Source organism: Medicago sativa, chromosome 5, assembly GCF_051527215.1.
Source record: "Medicago sativa cultivar Bolivia chromosome 5, Bolivia_mono, whole genome shotgun sequence".
Lineage (NCBI taxonomy): Eukaryota > Viridiplantae > Streptophyta > Magnoliopsida > Fabales > Fabaceae > Medicago > Medicago sativa.
The window spans coordinates 43,563,717-43,586,418 of NC_140753.1; the positions used below are offsets into that span (position 1 = coordinate 43,563,717).

The window sequence follows — 22,702 nt, forward strand, 5'->3', positions numbered from 1 at the left end:
TTTCCTCCCTTCAAAAGTAAAATTGATACTCCTCTTCCTTATGAGATGCTTGAATTTCAACCCCCTCTCTTAATAATTAAAGATACACTACACTTTAATCTATTTTTATTCTGTCAAAAAAATAAATAAATATTTTTATAATATATACTAATTTTGAATCATGATTTAAAAAACATAAATTCGATTTTTTATAATTTAAATGTCAATTCTTAGTAAAATTAAATATTTTGTTATTAATTTTATAATTTGGAGTATAAAATTCACATTTAAATAAGCATTATTTAATTTACTTTAGTAATTTTTCACATATTTAAGTTTTATTTTGGGTTGTTTCATATTTTATAATAAGGGTTTAAAACTACATGTTAATGAAATTGTGAATAACTTCCTCAAAAAAAAATAAAATGAAATTGTGAATAAAAAATAGTGAAAAATATGTATTCAAATTTTGATTGTATCAAAATGAACCTATAATACTTTTTTTTTTCTTCAAAATGTGTTAGATTTTTTTTTCTCTAGATTATTAGAAAAAAAGTTATTGAGGGAGTGATAAGTGCTCGAAAGTGATGTAATTTTTGTGTTAATTTAGGTATTTTGGTGCAAATTTTTGTGTTAATTTAGGTATTTTTGTGTTAATTTTTGTGTTAATTGAAGTATCGAAAGAAGAAGATTAGTATTGGAACAAGTGAGATTAGACAAGGTTTACGAAACATGAGAATAGTCTAGTAAACCTCGAGACCTTAAAAGTTTCGTTCTTAATGGGTTTCAATAACGATCAACCATGAGAATATGCGTGATTGTTATTAAAACACACTCATTGATTCCGAGAAGGACCTTGAAACGCCTTAGAGAAACTTGTCTTTAGAAACGGATTTAACATAAGATTTAGATATAGGTTTGGATTCTGAGTGATTTGTCATTATGATGAACCAATAATCCCGAGATGCTTTTAATTATTTTATTTCAACCAAATTTGCTAAACTTCTAAAACTGAACTTTTCAGCTAATCACTTTTGAAAAGAGAATCAATAATTACAACAACTCCCTGCAGAACGATATTTTTACTACTTTGATAAAACCGTGCACTTGCGGATTTCACACATCAAGTCGCTACGAGCTCTAATTCCTGTAACACTAGGGTTGGGGACGATGAATGAGTCTTTATTTCATTTTGAATTGGACTTTTGGAAATCTTGTTATTTTCTATTTATGATCATTGAAAGACAAACATGAATTTGTTTACTGTGACCTTTGGATATTTGTATTCCAATATGGTGAATTAATTTAAAGAAAGTGTTTATGATTTTATGGTGATATAATGTTGAGTTGTGTAACATCCTTGTTATTAATTATATTATTATTATTTAAAATTATCGAAGGAAAATAGGGTATTACACTCTGTGCATGTTGTGTGTGGGTTTTTGCCTGTTTAAAGCATGTTTAGATCAAGAAATATTCATTCTAAAATCTGACGGTTCAAAGGCAAAGTAGTATGACTGCAGCATCAAAAATTAAAGGGATATTTTTCAACCCCCTTCCACTTGTTCTTGTGTATGTTACTTTTTTTTCTTCTTTTGAATTATGCTTATATATATATCTTAATGTTTTTTAGTTCCTTTGATCTTGAATCGATCCTAGGTTTTAAATCCTTGATTAAGTTCTATTTTCTAATTGGAACCGTTATATGTAATTTACTAGAGTCGTTCGCCAAGAGATCAAGAATTCCTCATGTATAACTAGGCTTAACATTTTGGAACACTCGTTAGAATATAAGTCCCTGCCAGCACTAGAAGAGCAATATTTCATTAAGGGGCCTATGGAACCGTAGCTGAAATAGGTCTTACTGTGTTATGTGTTGTTAGTATAAACCTCAAATAATCTTTGATATAGGAACATGTGCTAGTCCAACAAGGACTGTAAAGAGGATTCAAAGAATCACAATCGATGTCATCAATCTATTTCAAACCCTTCCATTTAGTCACAAACAACCAATCTTGCAAATCCCCCCAATTTATTGTTTATATTTATAAGTTGGGAAATGCTAAAGAGTGCCCTTGGGGCATTGGTTAAAAGAACATAAATAGAAATAATTTGTTGAAAAATGGTGAAAAGTGTTGAATTCAATTTTCTAAGAGTCAAAAAATTGTAATTTCCAATGCAAAACTACTACTTTAGTTTCCTTAACCATTGTCCTGAGGGCACTGGTTAGCAAGACCCTTATAAGTTTTTAGTTAATCGTGAGTCGAAAACAACAATCCTTCGGAAAACAATAACTTACGACTATAAGCCTTTCAAATTTTATTACTTTGAATAGTTTGATGCCCTTCCAAATTTGTAATCATTCCACTACAAATTTCTCCTATCATTTTAATATCCACAATAATGCCTGCCACATTTCTCGATCTAACTTTACCAATATACCAAAGCTTAAATCTTGAACTATCTAATTAGTTTTCCTTTTCACCCACTCAATTAGTTTCTTGTAGGACTATAAAATTAATCCTCCTCCTAGTCCTAGTGTCCACTGCTTCCATAAATTTTCCTATAAGAGTGTTGATATTTCATGTTCCAAAACAAATCATATTCTCAAGAACTAACTTCTTTACACGCACCCGTTCACGAATATGTGAGAACCCTTGCATATTTTTCATTGCATTCAGGCGGGCAATGCAATGTTTGGGAAAATTTAATAGTATTTCAGCATGCATATGCTAATGCGAAAGCCTTATTAAATTTAAGTACTTGTGACATAAAAACTCTTTTTTTTATAAGACTAATGTTATCCAAGTTGTTTGCAGATATACATTCTGAGAATGAGACTCCTGAAGAGGTGTGGCATTTAATCAAACAAATAGGGTGAACTTGATTGGAGAGCTTTCAATCTTGCATATAAGGATGCACTGGGATAAAAACTCTTGCTGTTTATTGTTTTCAAATAACAACAATTTAATTCAAAAGAAAGCTTCTCAGTGTTATGACACTAATGTCATATCCTGAGTGTAGGTTAGAAATAATAGGAATATTAATGTCAAGCAATAAATTTGGAAGAACAATCATCAGAACAAAGCTAATACAAAAAAGAATATCAAATGTCTTCTTAAAAGGTATAAAAATTAAAATCTGAACATAAAATTAACTATTTTCAAGAAACAAAGGTTCAGAAGATATATACAAATTTTGCATTGTTATGATAAATGATAAATTAAACAAGATAAATTGCTACCGAGTCTAACCGGAGAAGCTTAAAACTACAAAACCACTTGATAATCATCTAACTGCAATGTTTGTTCGGCTTCCCGAATAAGCTCTCAATCAGTTGTTGGGAGAAACACCCTTATAAGTTGATTCACATTCGTCTTTTTTCTGCAGATAGGACATTTAGCCTGAGCCACGATAGCAGTCTCGATACAAGTCTTGCAAAAAATATGGCCACATCTTGTCGTCATTTCTTCAACGAAAGGGCCCATGCATATAGGACAACTAAAGACAATTTTCTTTAAAGGCTGCTCTTCATCTAAATCCACATCAAAAAGATCATCTATGGACCTCACGCGATTTCTTCTAGAATTTTTTTTAGCCTCGGCAAAAGCCCTTGCGGAAATTTCAACAACGTCGTCATCATCATCATCAATGGCCTCCAAAGGAAAGAGTGCATGTGTCCGAAGGTCATGCCCCAACTGAGCCCGAATTGAAGGTCCCTCCTGCTCACCAGAAGGGTTCTCATCAGCCGCAGATATTCCATTAATGACAATGTCCGAAATTGCCCTCGCCCATACGTAAATTCTGGTATTAGACATCCTGCTTGTTTGAAAAGTACTCATATTGGAACCTATATTCGAAGGAAAAAGGAAAAGAGGGAGGAGAATGAAAGTGTTGTCATAGTGGATTTAGTGTGATTACTAGTAAATAAAATTAAACTAGATTGAAAATTTTCATACCAAAATTGTATGATTGATTATATATTACTAACGTAAAAATTGGGTTAATCATGATGGATAAATATTGGAGGGTAACGGAACTGGATTAAGCCATGGGTTACTTATAAGGATCAGTATGAACAAAGTAAACAAGTTGAAAAATTAATAATGATATAATTAACAGAAAATTACACTAAACTCCCCTCAGTTTTGTCAAAATGTCACCTACACCCCTTCTATTATACAAACGCACACCGACCTCCCTTTATTTTATTTGGGAAGGGACACTTACCTCCCTTAAAGGTTAACACAATTACATAGTTGCTTATATGAAAAAAAAACTCAAAAAAAATTATATGATAGAAAAAAACGCTGCAAACCCTAAATTTCACTAATACTATGCTCCACTTTACACACAAATGAACTAAGCTAGGAAAACGTTGAATACAAATTTTTTTTTTTTTTGTTACAATCAAGTTTGGGCATGTCTCAACTCTCGAGGCTTAAAAAACATTCATCAAAGAAATCAACTCCTTACCAACTTAGCCAATCTGAAACAAAACCAAAAATAAATAAAGCGTTGCCGTGTGAAATTCAATTAATTATAAAATCAAATAGAGAGAAAAACACCATGAGGGATTAATGATATGAACATATAATTAATGAATTTTGAAAAATTACCCATACTCCTCTTTGAATTGCTGCTACTCCACTGAATAACGGACTCCTTGGTGAATCCTTTTTTTTTTTTTGTGTGTGTGGTAGTTCCTTGGTGAATTCGTAACTCTGTGTCTCCTTGACTACCCTGAATTTATAAAAATTTATTTGAAATCAATCAACATTTAACCGATTGATATGTAACCAAAAAAAAAAAAACCGATTGATATATTTCCATTATTTTTATTCTTTTTTTTATCATTTATTTCTTTTTTTTCAGGTGTTATCATTTATTTCCTTGTTTAGCTTTTCTTAGGGAATTTCTTTGTTTTATAGATCACGAGGTAGTGCGTTGCACGGGTTTCATCCAAATGCGTATATTTTTTCGCACAAAGATTATCAAAAATCTTGAATGTGATTTATTTATTAAATTGAAGAACATTTTTTAATACTCAAAAATCTAAATAGATTTGACTTTAATAATAAAAAATTTAACAACATTTATACTATTGATTAAAAAAAAAAAGTATAATCTTGATATTATAAAATTTTATTTAATTTCACTAATTTTTGTTTAAAAAATACAAATTCAATTATTTTATTTAATAAGTAAAAAGTATATTAAATATTTAAATCATAAAATGTATTTACTTTAATTAAAATCGTCGGTGTCATATGGATACATGTGAAAAAATGAAATTCATAGTGTGGAAAGTGATTCTTTCTTCATGTACATGTGAAAGTTATATAAAAAAATAAAAAAAAAATAAAAAAATAAAAAAAACTTAAAATCTGTGCAGAACTTTATCTTGTCCTAAAACCTAAAGGAAATTTATCTTCTTTGCAAAAAGACACTTAAATGGCTCAAAACACAATGTCCTAAATCTTCCAAACTATATGATTCTTAAAATATAATTTCTTGGACTCACAGTGGGAGTATATAATAACAAAATTAATATATACTTTAATTTAGTGGTTTTCCTAAGCAAGCTACTGCATAAGTGTAACATGGACCATATCATTCATCCTTCTCTGTATCTTTTCTTAGAGGCAACATATCATTCATACTTGGATAGAATAAGAGTAGTATTTTTTTTTTAAAAAAAAACCAAAAAGAGGAGTAGCAAAGTGCTACTACCTCAAAATATTATAGATATAAAAAGAGAAGAACAACAAAAAAGAGGGGGACCCAACCAAAACCTCCTAAGCATTAGAATATGCAACAGATGTAAGTTATATTGCCACTACCACAAACGCTACCTTATTGTTCTTGAAAAGAACGTTGCCTTACCTATAACATAGGCTAACCATACGAAGGTCTTCATGGTCGCTTACCTATAATATAATATAAATATTTAGCATAATACCAAAATTGAAATCAAGTATTTATGACTTGGATAGTGTTATATAATATAGTAAGAGTTTTGAAGAAATGATTAACTCAAGGTGATGAATTTTGATTTGAGACAAAAACTTTCCCAAATATCGTTCGATTTTTGCAATGTTTGGTTGATAATTTTATTTACCCCTAATTGAAAATGAAGACAAAATGTGAAAAATGTTTGCATACATGTATGCTAACACTATGAGGTAAGCTATGGTGGTGAATTAGTCATTTTAATAGCCTGGTTATGAATATGTATATCAATTCAATACTATAACCGATTAGTTTTTAAAAAAAAATGACCTTATTTTGTATTGAATTCTAAGCTAATGGAAGGTTCAACGTGAATGGGCAAACATTAAGGGGATAATAAAAAAATGAATTGTTAGAGTAATAGTTAAGTAGCTAATAGCCTAATACACATAAATAAAACAATTGACATGTTGGTAATGTTGAATGTTTTGAGGAGCAGGCATATTTTTTTACTACAAAGAAGGTTAAAAAATGGAGAATGGAGTCACAAAATGAGTGCAGCACTAAACTGAAGACACTTATATATAGAGGGGATGATTTGACATTATTTACATATGCACACAAACTATTTTTTCAACTACTGTGACCAATAAATCGATGCTTTTAATTGTAGTTATGTGAATGCTTTTTCAACCTCCAAGATTTCAAGAGGCAGGGAGATTAGGGCTAAAAAAAATGAAGATAGAGAGAAATGGAATATGAATGCACACTCATGGAAAGTTTATTTGGTTGCATTGGATCAGTTACAAAAGTTTGCATTATCGTTATGTTTTTTTCCTCTTCGAAATGGTACTGTTTTTCATTTTCATAAATTAGAGTAATAGTTAAGTAGCTAAGAAAGGTGGCAAGGTTTCAATCAATGGGAATGAATAATTGGAGCTCAAATAAACATGCCACATCATCACAACTCTTGCATAAGAATAGCTCAAGTTTTAAATTCAAAGATATATAGATAGATAGATAGCAATTTCCTCGCTTTACCTACAGATTGAGTCAAAAAAATTAATTCAAAGAAGATCGATAGTAAAAATATAAGCTACTAAAAAGATTATTATTGGAGCTTTTTTGAGGGGATTATTATTGGAGCTTCTGAGCTACATACACTCAGCAAATTGCAATATCCTTTTTTTTTTTTTTTTAAGGAAACATGCTTATGGCATTTCATTGATAATAATAGTTTCAATACAATTGGGTATCTCAAAATAAACGGCGGGACTAGCTAGTAACAGGGCTTCTCTTGCAAGAGCGTGGGCAGCCTCGTTGGCTTGTCGCCTAACAAACTCCACCCTAGAGTTGGAAAATAAAGCAGTAAACAACGAACGACAAGAAGAAATAATGCAGCCAAATTCGGATGTGTCGTTCCTGTTAGAGAGAAAAGCATCAGCAGACAATTTAGAATCCGTTTCAAGGTCCACGTTATCAAACTGCATATCACTCAACCATTGTAATGCAACGTGCAGCCCAAAAGCTTCACCTACATCAGCTGAAACACAACACGATAAATACACAGCTTTAGCCAAAACAAAGGTACCTAAGGAAACCCGGACACAGATTCCAATACCAGTGCGGTTGAGGGAGGAAGAGAACGCGGCATCAATGTTACATTTATAACGACCCGGTAAAGGAGGTTGCCACAATCTAATGTTTGGGGAAACCAAAGTGGAAGGTCCCCCCTCTGTGGGTAGTGGCGGTTGTTGTTGACTATTAGTTGCAAGAACCGTCGGCGTGTTAGCTAGCTGCCAGTCAACAACCATGTTTCGGGCTCGTTCGACCACCATAGCACTTGTTTCGGTAACATCATCCCATACTCGCAGGTTGCGGTGTTTCCAAATACTCCACATAACGGTTGTCAGTCGTTGTGAAAATTCAACCGCCAAGTTCTCAAGTAAATAAAAAATGGCATGAACGGGTGATGCTGTAACCGAAAGGGCATGTTGAATGGAACTCCAAAGACCAGTTCTGTTCCACACCTGGATAGCAAACGGGCAAGAGAAATATACATGATTGAGGTCTTCATACTCAGATGCACAACTGGCACAATTGGTGGGGCAATTAACACCTTTATCTAATAGTCGAATCCGCATAGGAAGGCAGCCCCTACATATTCTCCAGATTAGATTCTTTACCTTTGGCGGGACTTTAAGATTCCAAATGCCTGTCCAGTACCCTGGCCGCCAAAGGTAAGAAGAATCGACAAGTTCAGACACACATAATCTATACGCGCTGCGAACAGAGTAACGACCGTGACGTTCCGCTTTCCATATAATTCTATCCGTATCAACCTGTGGGATAAGGGGCGTGTGTAAAATTTATCAGCAATATCACCACTAAAGACTTGTCGAATCACCTGTTCATTCCAACTTTTATCATATAAATTCATCAAACTATTAATAGAGAGATTTTGGACAAAATGAGCTCCAGGAATATCACTTCGGATGCAGTCCCCATCATGTAACCAAGGTTCATTAAGAATAGAAATAGACGCACCTGAACCTATGCTCCACCGTGCACCACCGTGCACTAGGAATCGAGCACGCATGATACTACGCCAAACATAGCTCGGATTGTGGCCAATTTGAGCTGTAAGATAGGAACCCGATGGGAAATATCGTGCCTTAAAAATGCAGGCCACTAGGGACTCCAGTTCAGTAATAAACTTCCATCCCTGTTTACCTAACATAGCTAAATTAAAAGCGGAAAGGTCTTTGAAACCCATACCTCCATATATCTTTGGTGCGGATAGCTTTTCCCAACTCATCCAATGAATGCCTCTCTGTGTTGTTTTACCATGACCCCACCAGAATGAATTCATCATCTTCTCAATTGAATTTATCAAAGTAGTTGGCAATTGGAAGATACTCATTACATAAGAGGGAATTGCCTGCAAAACAGATTTGATCATAACCTCACGACCTGCCTTAGAAAGACATTTACCATTCCAAAAGTTAATTTTATTCCACACACGATCTTTGATATAGGCAAAAGTTGCATTACGGTCTCGGCCAATCATGGACGGTAAACCAAGGTACTTGCCTGTGCCCATCACAACTTGCACTCCAAGAATAGCAGTAATGCTCTGTTTGAGAGGATCAGGGACATTTTTGCTACAATAAATCTCACTTTTTGGTAAGCTAATAGCCTGACCGGACGCTGTTTCATAAATAGCCAAGATATTTTTCATAACAGTTGCTTGATTTTCATCTGCTTTAAAAAAGAGAAAACAGTCGTCAGCAAATAAAAGATGAGAGACAGCAGGAGCTTGACGGCAGATCTTGGTGCCCGTAAGAACACCGCGGGCCTCCGCATCCCTAATAAGTGAAGATAAACCTTCAGCACAAATAATAAACAAGTACGGGGAAAGAGGATCCCCCTGTCGAAGGCCACGCCCCGGGATAATAGGGCCAACCTGTTCACCATTCACAAGTACAGAGTAATCCACCGATTCAACACACATAGCCATCCAATGAATCCAACGCCTATGGAAACCCATTTTTGTCATAACCGCCCTCAGGTATGCCCAATCCATACAATCATTAGCTTTACTAATGTCAAGTTTTAAAGCAACATACCTGTCCTTACCGCGCGTTTTAGTTGTCATAAAATGTAACATCTCTATGGCTACCATAGCGTTATCTAAAATGGATCTTCCTGGGACAAAAGCAGATTGATTGTCGGAGATACAGTGAGGCAAAACCTCCTTCAATCTGTTTGCTAGAACCTTTGAAATGATTTTATAAAGAACATTACATAACGCAATGGGGCGCCAATCTCGCATGCTGACCTGCGAAGAACCTTTCGGAATCAGAGCAATATTAGTAATATTCAAATCATGAGGAAATTGTCCCGACTCTAACCAAGCACAACATTCTTTGAAAATATCATCGCTACATAAATTCCAAAAGTGTTGAATAATTTCGAGCGACATCACACAAACCTTGTGCATTAGTGATTTTATTACCTGCATCGTCGTCCAGAGAAATAATACGATTTACCTTCTTCCGCGCTGAAGCGGATGCATGAAAAAATTTTGTGTTTCTGTCACCGTCCTTATACCAGTGTGTCTTTGCCCGTTGTCGCCAATAAGCATCATCTTGGGATAACAACCGCTGCATACGTTTTCTCAATTCGAACATGCGCATTTGATCCTCGCCATGTGAAACAAGCCGAGTTTCCTGCAACTGTTTGCGACAATCTTCAATATCTTTTTTTAAATTGTGGCAATGGGATTTGTTCCAAACAGACATGTCTTCCGCACAAGAGGAAAGCTTCAAAATAATAGTATGAGTGGAGTGTGCCTGCCAAGAGTTAGTAACAAGCTCCTTGAAGCCCGGTTCAAGATGCCACGCATTTTCAAAACGAAATTGGCGCTTAGCAATATAGGGCCGAGGTGTGGGAGCAAGGTTAACATAAATAGGATAGTGATCAGAAGCAGGAGCTACCAAAGTTTCAACATAAGCAGTTGGAAAAATATTAAACCACAAACTATTAGCGAGTGCGCGATCTAACCTTTCTTCGACGGCATGTGGGGTGCCAAGACTTTTGAACCATGTGAAAGGGTAACCTTCAATCGGAACATCGGATAACCCAGAGTCAAGAACAGCTTGTCGGAAACCGTTGATGAGCCATGGAGGTCTAGTGGTGCGCCCCCTTTTCTCACTCGCATCGAGAATGTCATTAAAATCGCCGAAAATGCACCAAGGGCCTGTAAATTGATTTGAAAGTTGTCGTAAAAAGTTCCAAGCGACATTTCTACGACCACCATTAGGATAACCATAGTAACCAGTAAGTCTCCAAGAACCAAGAACACTATCAAAAATTTCAACAGTAATATGATTACTTGAAAAATCAATAAGCTGACAAGTGAAAGAATTGCGCCAAAATAATGCAAGACCCCCGCCTCTACCAGTGCGGTCTACAGGAAACAACAATCGTAACCAAGCAAAAAACGAAGTTCTTCAATTTTATTTCTGTGAGCTAGAGTCTCACTTAGGAATAAGATATCCGGATTGAAGTGTCGGATTAGGTACTTAAGGTCAGGAATTGTACTCGAGCTACCTACACCCCGACAATTCCAAGCCACTAAACTCATTTACCTAGGCAGGCCTGATCATCAGGTCCTGCCATTACATCAGTTTCATCAAACAGTGGGTTAGACATTACATTCATATCATCATCCCCCCCATGACTAACATTTGTTCCTATTACATTGTTACCCTCATCCCCATCAGCAGCAAAAGATGAATTGTCAGCATCCTTTTTCTTTTCTTCAAGTCAGAACCGGTTTCCTCTTGCGAGTCTGCAGCATTAGTAAAAGGAAACGGACCAGCAGGCAGTCCAAGCACCAGAGGCGGAGTAGAAAGCAGGTTGGACCTTGAATTACTTGTTGAAGAGGACGGTAATAGATGTATCAGGCCTAGAGAAGTCGCACCAGCAGCTTGTTTTGCTTTGACAGCCAGTTAAACAGCAAGAACATCATGTTTGATTGCAATGATTTGATTCTGGACAGCTGTCATCCTATCATTGAAACTTGGAACCGGTGCACCTTCTGCAGTTTCATTTCGGCCAACTGAAGCAGTAGCAACATTTGTATGGCGCGGCACAGCAGCTGGGATAGGATCCTGTATCCACCTATTTGTTGCAGCAGTACCAACACGTTACAAAGCAGGCTTGAGATAAGCACCCCAATTGCGGACACCGTCGTCAGCTTCCAACTCAAACAGCTTCGGACACACCTTGTCCGTATGTCCGAGCAATCCACACCTGTGACAAAAAACACCCAGCTTTTCATATTTAAAGTTAACAGTTACAAAAGTACCATTGCTAGAGCGGACACGCCACTCTTGTTTCAAAGGAACAGTCACATCAATTGCTACGCGTATGCGCATATAGGAGCTATGGATTGAATTACGTCCATCATACGACTTAAAGGTACCTAAGAAACTTCCTATGCCTTGACCTACTTTTGGTTGGATAAATCCAAAGGGTAAGCCATGAACTTGAACCCAAAAGTCTATGTGGTTCAAAAGGACAAAAGTGGGAACGACACCAGGGGAAATCTGATCCATGACGATATGAAAATTATCATAAAGCCACGGACCTTCATCAAGAACACGGGCTGCATCAACTTTGTGGTGGAACTGAAAGAGATAACGGTCAGCCACAGACTTGGTGATCGTGACCCTCTTGCCTGGCTTCCATGCGCGAGACATACGCTCGCTGAAATAGGCAAATTGAATCTCGCGATCAGCAAGGACGCGACCAATCAGACAGTGTTCAAGGACAGCATCGGTGTCAGGTTCAGAAGCAAGGTTTAGGGTTAAACCCTCCTCAGACAGGGTAAGGCCATCGATGTTAAGGCTATTAAGATCCATGGTAGCAGTTTGAAAGCGCGAAAGCGTTGATGGGAAAGTAAGAGAAATATGCTTATAACATTTCATTAATAATAATAGTTTCAATACAGCTGGGTATATCATAATAAATAACGGGACTAGAGAGTAATGGGGCCTCTCGTGCAAGAGAATGAGCAACACCGTTAGCTTGTCGCCTAACAAACTCCACCCTAGAGTTGACTGATGAGTCAATATTTAGTCTATTTTTATGCATTATTTAGTTTAGTTTTATTTAGATTTGATTTTATTTTATTTAAATATTATTTCCTTTTTTAATCTTTTTACTTTAAATTGGATATTTTATATTTCAGGAATGAATATTGGATGGAAGGAGTCTTGGAGCAAAAGAAAGGAGTCTGGAGCTGATTTGGAGCAAGAATACGAAGATTCGAGAACAAAAATATAGAGCCCCCAAGTCAGAAGCTTGGCACGGCTCGTGCCAACATGTGGCACGGTCGTGCCACCCTCCATAGTTGCCTTTTGCTGCTTTTGCTTTGACCCCAAGTTACTCTATTTTAGTTTTACCGAAAAGCCCTTGTAATTGCTTAGATTTTAAGTCGAATGTAGGCTATAAATAGAGTAGCTCTCCATCACAAATATTCATCTTTTGTTCTTGGAATAAAAGTTCACTTTTACTTTATTTTATATTCTTCTTCTTCTCCTTCTTCTCTATGTCTACAATGAACGTTAGTGAGTAGACTCTTCTTGTCTTGGGATTGTTGGATAAGTCTAATGACATAATCCTAATCGAACCAAGCTTTAACCCTAATTTCATGTAACCGTAATTTCTAATCTAGATTCACCGTTTTAACATGAATTAACCATTATCAAACTGTGGAAACGAAAGTGGAGGGTTTGATAATTGTTAATCCATCATCTCAAATATCAATTCATAATGCGAAAGCGAAGCTTTCATATTGGAACAAGTGAATCTAGACAAGAATTGCAAAGGCAGCGAAATAGTCTTTGCAATTCTTGAGACATGTGTAGTTTCAATCCTAAAAGCTTCTTCTAGTAATCAAGTCAGCGAAATAGGCTTGGTTGCTAGGGGTAAACTCTCACCGGACTTGATCGGAAAGGTGAGGGGCTAAGGGAAACCGGTCTTTAGAAATTAAGGTGTAAAACATGAAATTAGAAGTTAAATTCTTGCCTAGTGAAGGACTTGCTGTTATGACGAACCAATGATCCCAAGGCTCTTTTATTTTATTATTGTTATTTTCTTATTATTAAAAATCCCAACTTTATTCTCAAAACTCTTTTCTAATCATTGTTGAAAGTTAATTGAATTCATAACTCCCTGTCGGAACGATACTCTTTTTATTACTACTTCGATAGACCGTGCACTTGCGGTTTGGCCTATCATTGACAAAAGTAGAACTAAAGAAGGAACAACAAGAGGAAACAATAGTGCCAAATTCAGACAGATCGTTCCTAGTAGAAAGAAAAGCATCAACTGTCACTTTAGAATCCAATTCAAAATCAACGCTGTCAAATTGCATATCATCGACCCATTGGAGGACCGCATGCAAACCCATAGCTTCCCCCACATCAACAGAAACTAGGCAAGGATAACTAACAGTCTTAGCTAGAACAAAAATGCCATAAGAATCTCGGATGCAGATACCAATACATGTACGATTTAGCTGCGAAGAGAAAGCGGCATCGATGTTGCACTTAAACCTTCCCGGCAAGGGGGGCTGCCACATGATGACAGGAGGTTGATGAGAGGAGGAAGCTCCCCCATCTGTAGTCGGTGGCATCTGCTGAGGAGCCGAAGATGCAAGAGTAGCAGGTGAATCGGCCAACTACCAGTCAACAATCATATCCTGAGCACGCTGCACAACTATGGCACTGGATTCCGTAACATCATCCCATACTCGAAGGTTGCGGCGTTTCCAAATACTCTAGAGCACTGATTCAAGACGCTGACTTAACTCACCAGATAAATTTTCTAATAACAAGAAAATAGCATCTATAACTGAGACAGTACTAGATAACGCGTGCTAAATGGAACTCCACAAACCAGTCTGATTCCAAACCTGAACAGCAAAGGGACAATAAAAAAAACATGGGTAAGGTCCTCATGAGTGGAATTACAACTAGCACAATTTGTCAGACAATTAACACCTTCGTCAAGAAGTCGTACACGAATCGGCAAACAGCCCCGACACATGCGCCAGACTAAATTCCTAACTTTTGGCGGTACCTTCAAATTCCAGATTCCCGACCAAAACCCCGGTTGCCAAAGATGTGAAAAGTCAACCAACTCAGAGACACATAACCTGTAAGCACTATGTACTGAGTATCTACCATTTCGTTCTGCTTTCCAAATAACCTTATCAGCATCAACCTAAGGAATGAGAGGCGTATGGAGAATTTTATCTGCAATATCCGTGCTAAAAACATGTCGTACTACCTATGCATTCCAGCTTTTATCATACAAGTTCATCAAACTATTAATAGAAAAATTGTGGACAAAGTGAGCTCCTTGGATATTACTAGATATGCACTCCCCATTAGCAAGCAGTGGTTCGTTAAGAATAGAAATAGACACACCTGACCCTATGCTCCACCGAGCACCACCACGTACAACAAACGTGGCGCGCATAATACTTCGCCAGACATAACTGGGGTTATGACCTATCAAAGTCGTGAGATAAGAGCCAGAGGGGAAGTAACGTGCTTTGTAAATACACACAACAAGGGAATCCGGTTCTGTTATAAACTTCCAACCCTGTTTACCCAACATAGCTAAATTAAAAGCAGTGAGATCTTTGAAGCCCATACCTCTATGTTTCTTTGGTGCGGAAAGCTTCTCCCAATTCATCCAATGAATACCTCTCTGTGTCGTTCTTCCATGACCCCACCAAAAGGAGTTCATCATCTTCTCAATCGAATCAACCAGAGTAGAAGGCAAATGAAAAATACTCATGACATAAGACGGAATAGCCTGCAAGACAGATTTTATCATAACTTCACGCCCTGCTTTAGATAGACACTTACCACTCCATGAATTAATCTTATTCTAAACACGGTCTTTAATATAAGCAAAAGTTGTGTTATGATCCCTACCTATCATGGATGGAAGGCCTAAATATTTACATGTGCCTAAAACTACCTGAACACCAAGGATATCAGTGATTGTTTGCTTGAGAGGATCCGGAACATTACGGCTGCAGTAAATCTCTGACTGATAGCCTGACCAGAGGTTGTTTCATAAAGAGATAGGATATCCTTCATAACGTTGACTTCACCTACATCAACTTTGAAAAACAGAAAACAATCGTCAGCAAATAAAAGATGAGAAACCGGGGGCGCCCTACAGCAAATTTTTATGCCCGTAAGAACTCCTCGAGTCTCAGCATCTCTAATTAGCGAAGATAAGCCTTCAGCACATATAATAAACAAATACGGGGAGAAAGGATCCCCTTGTCGAAGCCCGCGCCCCGGAATAATGGGGCCAACCTGTTCACCATTAACAAGCACAGAGTAATCAACGGACTCAACACACATACTCATCCAATGAATCCACCGACTATGGAAGCCCATTGTATCCAAAACAGCACGCAGATAATCCCAATCCATTCGGTCATAAGCTTTACTAATATCTAGCTTCAGAGCAACATACCTGTCCTCCCCACGTGTCTTGGTTTTCATGAAGTGTAAAACCTCAATTGTGACCATAGCATTGTCCAAGATAGACCGACCCGGGACAAAAGCAGATTGGTTGTCAGATATACAGTTAGGCAAGACGTCCTTCAACCTGTTTGCTAACACTTTTGATATAATTTTATACAACACGATACATAAGGCAATAGGTCGCCAATCTTTCATACTAACCTGCGAAGAACCTTTCGGAATAAGAGCTATATTTGTAATATTCAAATCAGGTGGAAATTGGCCCGTGTCCAACCATGCACAACATTCTTTGAATATGTCATCACTACATAATTTCCAGAAATGTTGATAGAAACCCGGACTATATCCATCAGGCCCCGAACATTTGTCCGGTTGCATTGCAAACAAAGCGATATGAAATTCCTCCTTAGTAACGGGAGCCGTGAGTTTCTCATTATCAAGGACAGAAATAGACGGGTTAATTACATTAATAACAGAAGAAAAATCACTACCTTGCTTTTGAAAAATATTCACAAAATAATGTCGCGCTACATCACGTAAACCTTGTTCATTAGTAACTGTATTCCCTGCGTCATCATCAAGAGAAAGAATGCGGTTTACATTTTTGCGGGCCGTAGCCGAAGCGTGAAAAAAATTTGTGTTTCTATCCCCATCCTTTTACCAATGTGTCTTTGCACGTTGCCACCAATACGCATCATCTTGACATAATAAACGCTGCATCCTCTTTCTCAACTCAAACATACGAATTTGGTCCTCCCCGGAGTGCCCCAGCCGTGTATTATGTAATTGTCGACGACAATCTTCAATGTCAATTTTTAGTTGACGACAATGAGTTTTGCGCCAATCAGACATATCTTATGCACACGCAGACAACTTCGGAACAAGAGTATACGAAGAGTGCACCTGCCAAGAGTTAGTAACAAAATCCTTAAACCCCGGTTCTAAATGCCACGCATTTTCGTAACGAAAATTGCAATATCCTTATAATTTTTGTTTTCCAAATCAATAAATTAATAGTTAATATATGTTTATCCTTGAAATATGACCGAATTTCGGTTTATCCTTTGTAAAAATTATTTTTCTATTATAACCATGTAATATGAAGATTCTTTGAAAATAAACTCTGATACCATCTGACTGAATTGAAAAGCTGATGTGACACGTTGACAATGTAAATAATTATCTTTTTTTCTATTATGGAATAATTATCTTTTTCTGTTTTTTTCTTTCCACATGTATAAATGAATGTAATTATTTATTAAAAACAAACTAGTAAAAGACACGTGCTTTCGCACGGGTGATAATTATATAAAAAATAATTAGATTGTAAATATTATAGAATATTTATAGATATTAAATGAAAATTATGAGAATTAATGTAATGTTTCTATAAAATATTTTTCTCATATATATACAAAATTTATGAGAAAACAAATATTTATATAGATATATAAGAAAGTTGATATGATAAAATTTTAAAAACTCATGACTATTATCAAAATCAAAATTAATGTAGTGTTTCTTTTAAATAACTTTTTATTTTGAGATATTTTGTTATTTGAACAACCTTATAGTTGACAACTTATTTGACAACCCTAGTTTTACAAAGAAAAAGTAGTTATTGACTCAAAAACAAAGCAATAGAGAGATAAAGTAAAACAGAATGTGAGTATGATAGAGAAAGTTGTCACAAAATTGTCACAAATTGGTTGTACAAATATCATTTTTCTTTTATTTTATATGAAAAATATTGTTCAATGTTAGCATCGCACCCGGTGCAGATTTTATGTATTTTTATCTGCATGAACAAATTTTTATATACATATATGAGAAAGACAATAAGATAAATTTTTGAAAACTCATGACTATTTTCAAAATCAAAATTTTTTTTTGAAGAAGGCAAAATGGAATTTATTAAAATCACAATGAATCCTAACCAGCACAAGGAATGGTAGACTAGGAATCGTAAAGTAGCAACATATAAAGGAAAACAAAAGTTGTACCAAAACCCTCATCAACCAACGTCACAAGCTGACACAAAAACAACATAAAAAAAAAATCCTCAAACAATGTCACAAGCTGACACAAAAACAACTTCCACCACCTACATTCAATTGCTCGCACACAACCCCCAAAAAACAACGTCAAGAACCAACACAACAACCAACAACCTTTGAAAAACAACTGGTAACTATAATGATTGAAACAACAACAACCATCTTCGCCACAACAACAATCGATAACACCTTAACGAATACACCTTTGCAACAGCGACAACAACCAGCGCAGCAACAAAATCCACCTTCACAGCAGCAAATCCATCGATCCACATCGACAAACCACCAAATAACAGAGTAGTCGAACTGGATGACCGGCACCTCCTCACCCCACCAAAAATGTGGCCTACATCACCACCATCACCTCCTCCACATAGATCTGGATCGGAGGGAAACAACCACAAAAAAAACACCAGACAACCTGTATTTTTCTAACAGCCACAGACTCCTCGTCTGCAAGGAAGAAAATCACAAAACCCCCCAACACAACACAATCCACAAGCTCCTCATCATCATCATCGCCACACCCCCGAACTCAACATCAAACAAGAAAGAGACAGTGAGCATTTCGCCTTCCAACTCAACACCAAACACCATCACTTGTGATACCTAGGGGTGGGAATAGGCTAGGCCGAGCTAGGCTTTGCAATGCCTGAGCTTGGCCTGCCAAATATTTTGAAGGCCTAAGCCTGGCCTGCGGCCTGTCATAGGCTTACTTTTTAGGCCTGAGTCTGGCCTTCTAAAAGGCTGATACGACCTGCTAGCCTGTTTAAAAGCTTATTTTATACGAAAATCTTTAAATGAGCAATGTGTGTTGGAACAAAATGTGTTTAACATTACCCTTTAGAGTTTTGTTGATAACAAGGTGTTAAAAGTTGTCAATTGGATATGCTAATATTTGTTCAAGTGTACAGGACCATAGACAAAAATTTAGTGTCTCTTTGAAGTATAGGTTCTGAAAGAACAAATGAGAGCAATGGAATCAACTAGAAGGAAGCTTGAAGCATCTGAAGAAAAGTGCTCCTGAAGTGATGACGTCATCAGAAGCAAGCTCGTCAGAAGCACCTCATCAGAAGCAAAATCACCAGAAGCTAAAGATTATCAGAATATGAGAGAATTAAAGCTTCAAAGGTTGTTCAAAAGATTTAATCACGCCTAGCATTGTAGAAGACCAGAAAAGTGAAGCAACGACTAATTCAAAATGAATTTGAAGGCATTGGATGCTTGCTTATTGAAGAGCGTTGACAAAGTACAATTGTACGAAGTGTACAACCACTATCTCCACTACTCAGCTTGTGTCTCTGCTACAGGACAAGAATAACAGCTATGCCTGTAACGGTGTTCCTTCATACTTGGAATGGATTTCAAATTGATCCTTCATAGGACAATAACCATATCATGCAAAAGATCATTGGTGATTGATCAAAGCTTCAAACGACTCTTTTTTGATGTGTTGGAAATTTCACAACGTCTCTTTCACACCTCTATATAAAGGAGTGAAGACTTAAAGAATTGATAGAGAGACTCGCAACAATTTACAAGCGCCAAAACTCTGCTGAAATTGTTCTGCATCAAAAGTTCACTTTGAATTTCTTATCAAAGTTCATATCTTAGAAATTCTAGAGTCTTAAGAGTCTGTATCTGATTTGTATTGTGAACACCACTGATTGTATATCAAGTATTCAACCTCAAACATTTTTCTTTGTAATTCTTTATGAATAGAAGTCTCTTGCAGTTGTGCTTGAGCATAGGAAGTCTCTTCATTGTGTTCAGGAGCATAGGAAATCTCTTGCAGTTGTGCTTGAGTAAGTTTATAGTCTCTTGCTAGTTTTCGCAGTGAGCATTTGTAATCAAATATTACATTTCTAGTGAAATCTCCTTGGAAGTGCAAGGGGGACATGACTACTTCCGGTTTGTGGGAAGAACCTGTATAATTGCTTTGTGTCTTTCTTCTCTCTGTCTCTATTTTTATCCGCTGCATTTAGAATCTGAACATTACTTCAGAAGTTGAACTCTATCTGCTTCTGACTAGTAAGTTCAGTAGGAGAAAACGAAGAAAAAGCTAACACAATTCAACCCCCCTTCTTGTGTTTTTCTCACCTTCAATTGGTATTAGAGCCTTGGTCTGTTGTTTCAACACCTAACAGTGTAACAGAAAAAGATATGAGAAAAACATGTCTTGTGAAGACTCCACTTCTGGATCTGGGAACAACAATGTTTTTCCATATGATTATGGTAACAACAAGAAAGCTGACTCTGGTAAAGTTCCTAAGTTTAATGGAGATCCTGGAGAATTCTCTTGGTGGAAAACCAACTTCTACATCTATGTCATGGGTTTAGATGAAGAACAATGGGACATTCTAGAAAATGGTGTTGGTGACTTAGTCCTTGATGAAGAAGGAGCTGCTATTGATAGAAGGAAACATACTCCTGCTCAGAAGAAACTCTACAAGAAGCATCACATGATCAGAGGAGCACTTGTAGCTGCTATACCTAAAGCAGACTATATGAAAATGAGTGATAAGTCTACCGTAAAGGCAATGTTTGCTTCTCTCTGTGCAAACTATGAAGGTAGCATGAAAGTCAGAGAAGAAAAGGCTCTCATGCTTGTTCATCAGTATGAGTTGTTCAAGATAAAGGATAATGAAAGTATTGAGGAAATGTACTCAAGATTTCAAACCCTGGTCTCTGGACTGCAAATACTAAAGAAAAGCTATGTTTCTTCTGATCATGTGAGCAAGATACTAAGAAGCTTGTCTGCTAGATGGATACCTAAGGTTACTGCTATTGAGGAAGCTAAAGATTTAAACACTTTAAGTGTTGAAGATCTTGTCAGCTCTCTCAAGGTTCATGAGATAAGTCTAAATGAACCTGAGCCTGCTAAGAAGAGTAAATATGTTGCTCTACCATCTAAAGGCAAGTCATCAAAAGCTCTTAAGGTTATTGAATCTGAAGAAAAGTCACCTGATGGAGATTCTGATGAAGATCCTACTGAGAAGATGGTTATGCTCTCTAACAAGCTTGAGTATCTGGCAAGGAAGAATAGGAAGTTTCTGAGTAAGATAGGATTTTATAAAAGCTCCAAGAAAGAATATCAGAAAGGATGCTTCAACTGCAAGAAGCTTGGACATTTCATTGATGATTGCCCTGATCTTCAGAAGGAGAAATCAAAGGATAAGTCAAAGAAATCAAGCTTCAACTCAAGAAAATTCAGGAAGCAGATTAAGAAGAGTTTAATGGCAAACTGGGAAGATTTAGACAGTGAATCTGGGTCTGAAAAGGAAGAAGCTGGAGATGAAGCAAATGTGGCTATGGGGTTAGAAGCTACAGTGACATCTGAAGTTGAACCTGGGAAAAGCAAAAATCATGGTACCTAGACAGCGGTTGCTCAAGACATATGACAGGGGAGAAGACTATGTTCCTTACCCTTACAATGAAAGAAGGAGGAAATGTGAAGTTTGGAGGCAACCAGTCTGGCAAGATCATTGGTACATGAACTATTGGTAACTCCTTTATCTCAATTAATAATGTGTGGTTGGTAGATGGTCTTGAACATAACCTTTTGAGTATTAGTTTCTGTGACAATGGTTATGATGTGATATTTGGTAAGACCAACTGCACAGTAATTAACAAGGATGATAACTCCATAGTGTTCAAGGGAAAGTGGATTGAAAATGTCTATAAAATCAACTTCCCTGAACTAGTTGATCAGAAGGTAATTTGCCTTCTATCAGTGAATGATAAGAAATGGGTGTGGCACAAAAGGTTGGGGCATGCTAACTGGAGATTAATCTCTAAGCTTAGCAAGTTACAACTTGTCAAAGGCTTACCTAACATTGACTATCATTCAGATACACTTTGTGGTGCATGCCAGAAAGGGAAGATTGTGAAATCATCTTTTAAAACTATAGCTCCAGACTCTTAGAATTACTCCATATTGATTTGTTTGGACCAGTTAGCACTGCATCCTTATATGGAAGTAAATATGGATTAGTCATTGTTGATGATTACAGCAGATGGACTTGGGTTAAATTCCTGAGAAGTCAGGATAGTTCATATGATGTATTCAGTAACTTCTGCACTCAAATACAGTCTGAAAAAGAAATGAAGATTTTAAAAGTAAGAAGTGATAATAGTGGAGAATTTGAAAATGAGCCATTTGAAGCTTTTTGTGAAAATCATGGAATAGTCCATGAATTCTCTTCTCCTAGAACTCCACAGCAAAATGGGGTTGTAGAGAGAAAGAATAGAACTTTACAAGAAATGGCAAGAACCATGATTTATGAAAACAACTTGGCTAAACATTTCTAGGCAGAAGTAGTGAATACAGCATGTTATGTCTAAAATAGAATCTATATCAAACCTATCTTGGAGAAAACAGCATATGAACTCTTTAAGGGAAGAAGACCTGATATCTCTTACTTTCATCAATTTGGATGTACCTGTTACATTCTAAATAACAAGCTCTACCTAAAGAAATTTGATGCCAAGGCCCAAAGAGCAATCTTTTTAGGTTACTCTGAAAGGTTAAAGGCATACAAAGTGTATAATTCAGAGACACTCTGTGTTGAAGAATCTATGCACGTTAAATTTGATGACAAAGATTCAATGATAGGATTGTTATCA

The 22,702-nt window shown here is 36.5% G+C and overlaps 2 protein-coding genes across 2 annotated transcripts; both read right to left on the minus strand.

The window, feature by feature from the left end:
- Positions 1–3,308: 3,308 nt before the first annotated feature.
- LOC146922292 (uncharacterized) lies at positions 3,309–3,797 on the minus strand. The gene has a single exon (XM_085711513.1). It carries the CDS (start codon positions 3,795–3,797, stop codon positions 3,309–3,311), a length of 489 nt encoding a protein of 162 aa, XP_085567639.1.
- A 3,345-nt stretch (positions 3,798–7,142) lies between these two features.
- LOC146922293 (uncharacterized) lies at positions 7,143–11,148 on the minus strand. Its single transcript, XM_085711514.1, has 4 exons — positions 11,085–11,148; positions 9,950–10,903; positions 8,339–9,783; positions 7,143–8,273 (listed from the first exon to the last, which is right to left on the minus strand). Exons 1-4 carry the CDS (start codon positions 11,146–11,148, stop codon positions 7,143–7,145), a joined length of 3,594 nt encoding a protein of 1,197 aa, XP_085567640.1.
- Positions 11,149–22,702: the final 11,554 nt, after the last annotated feature.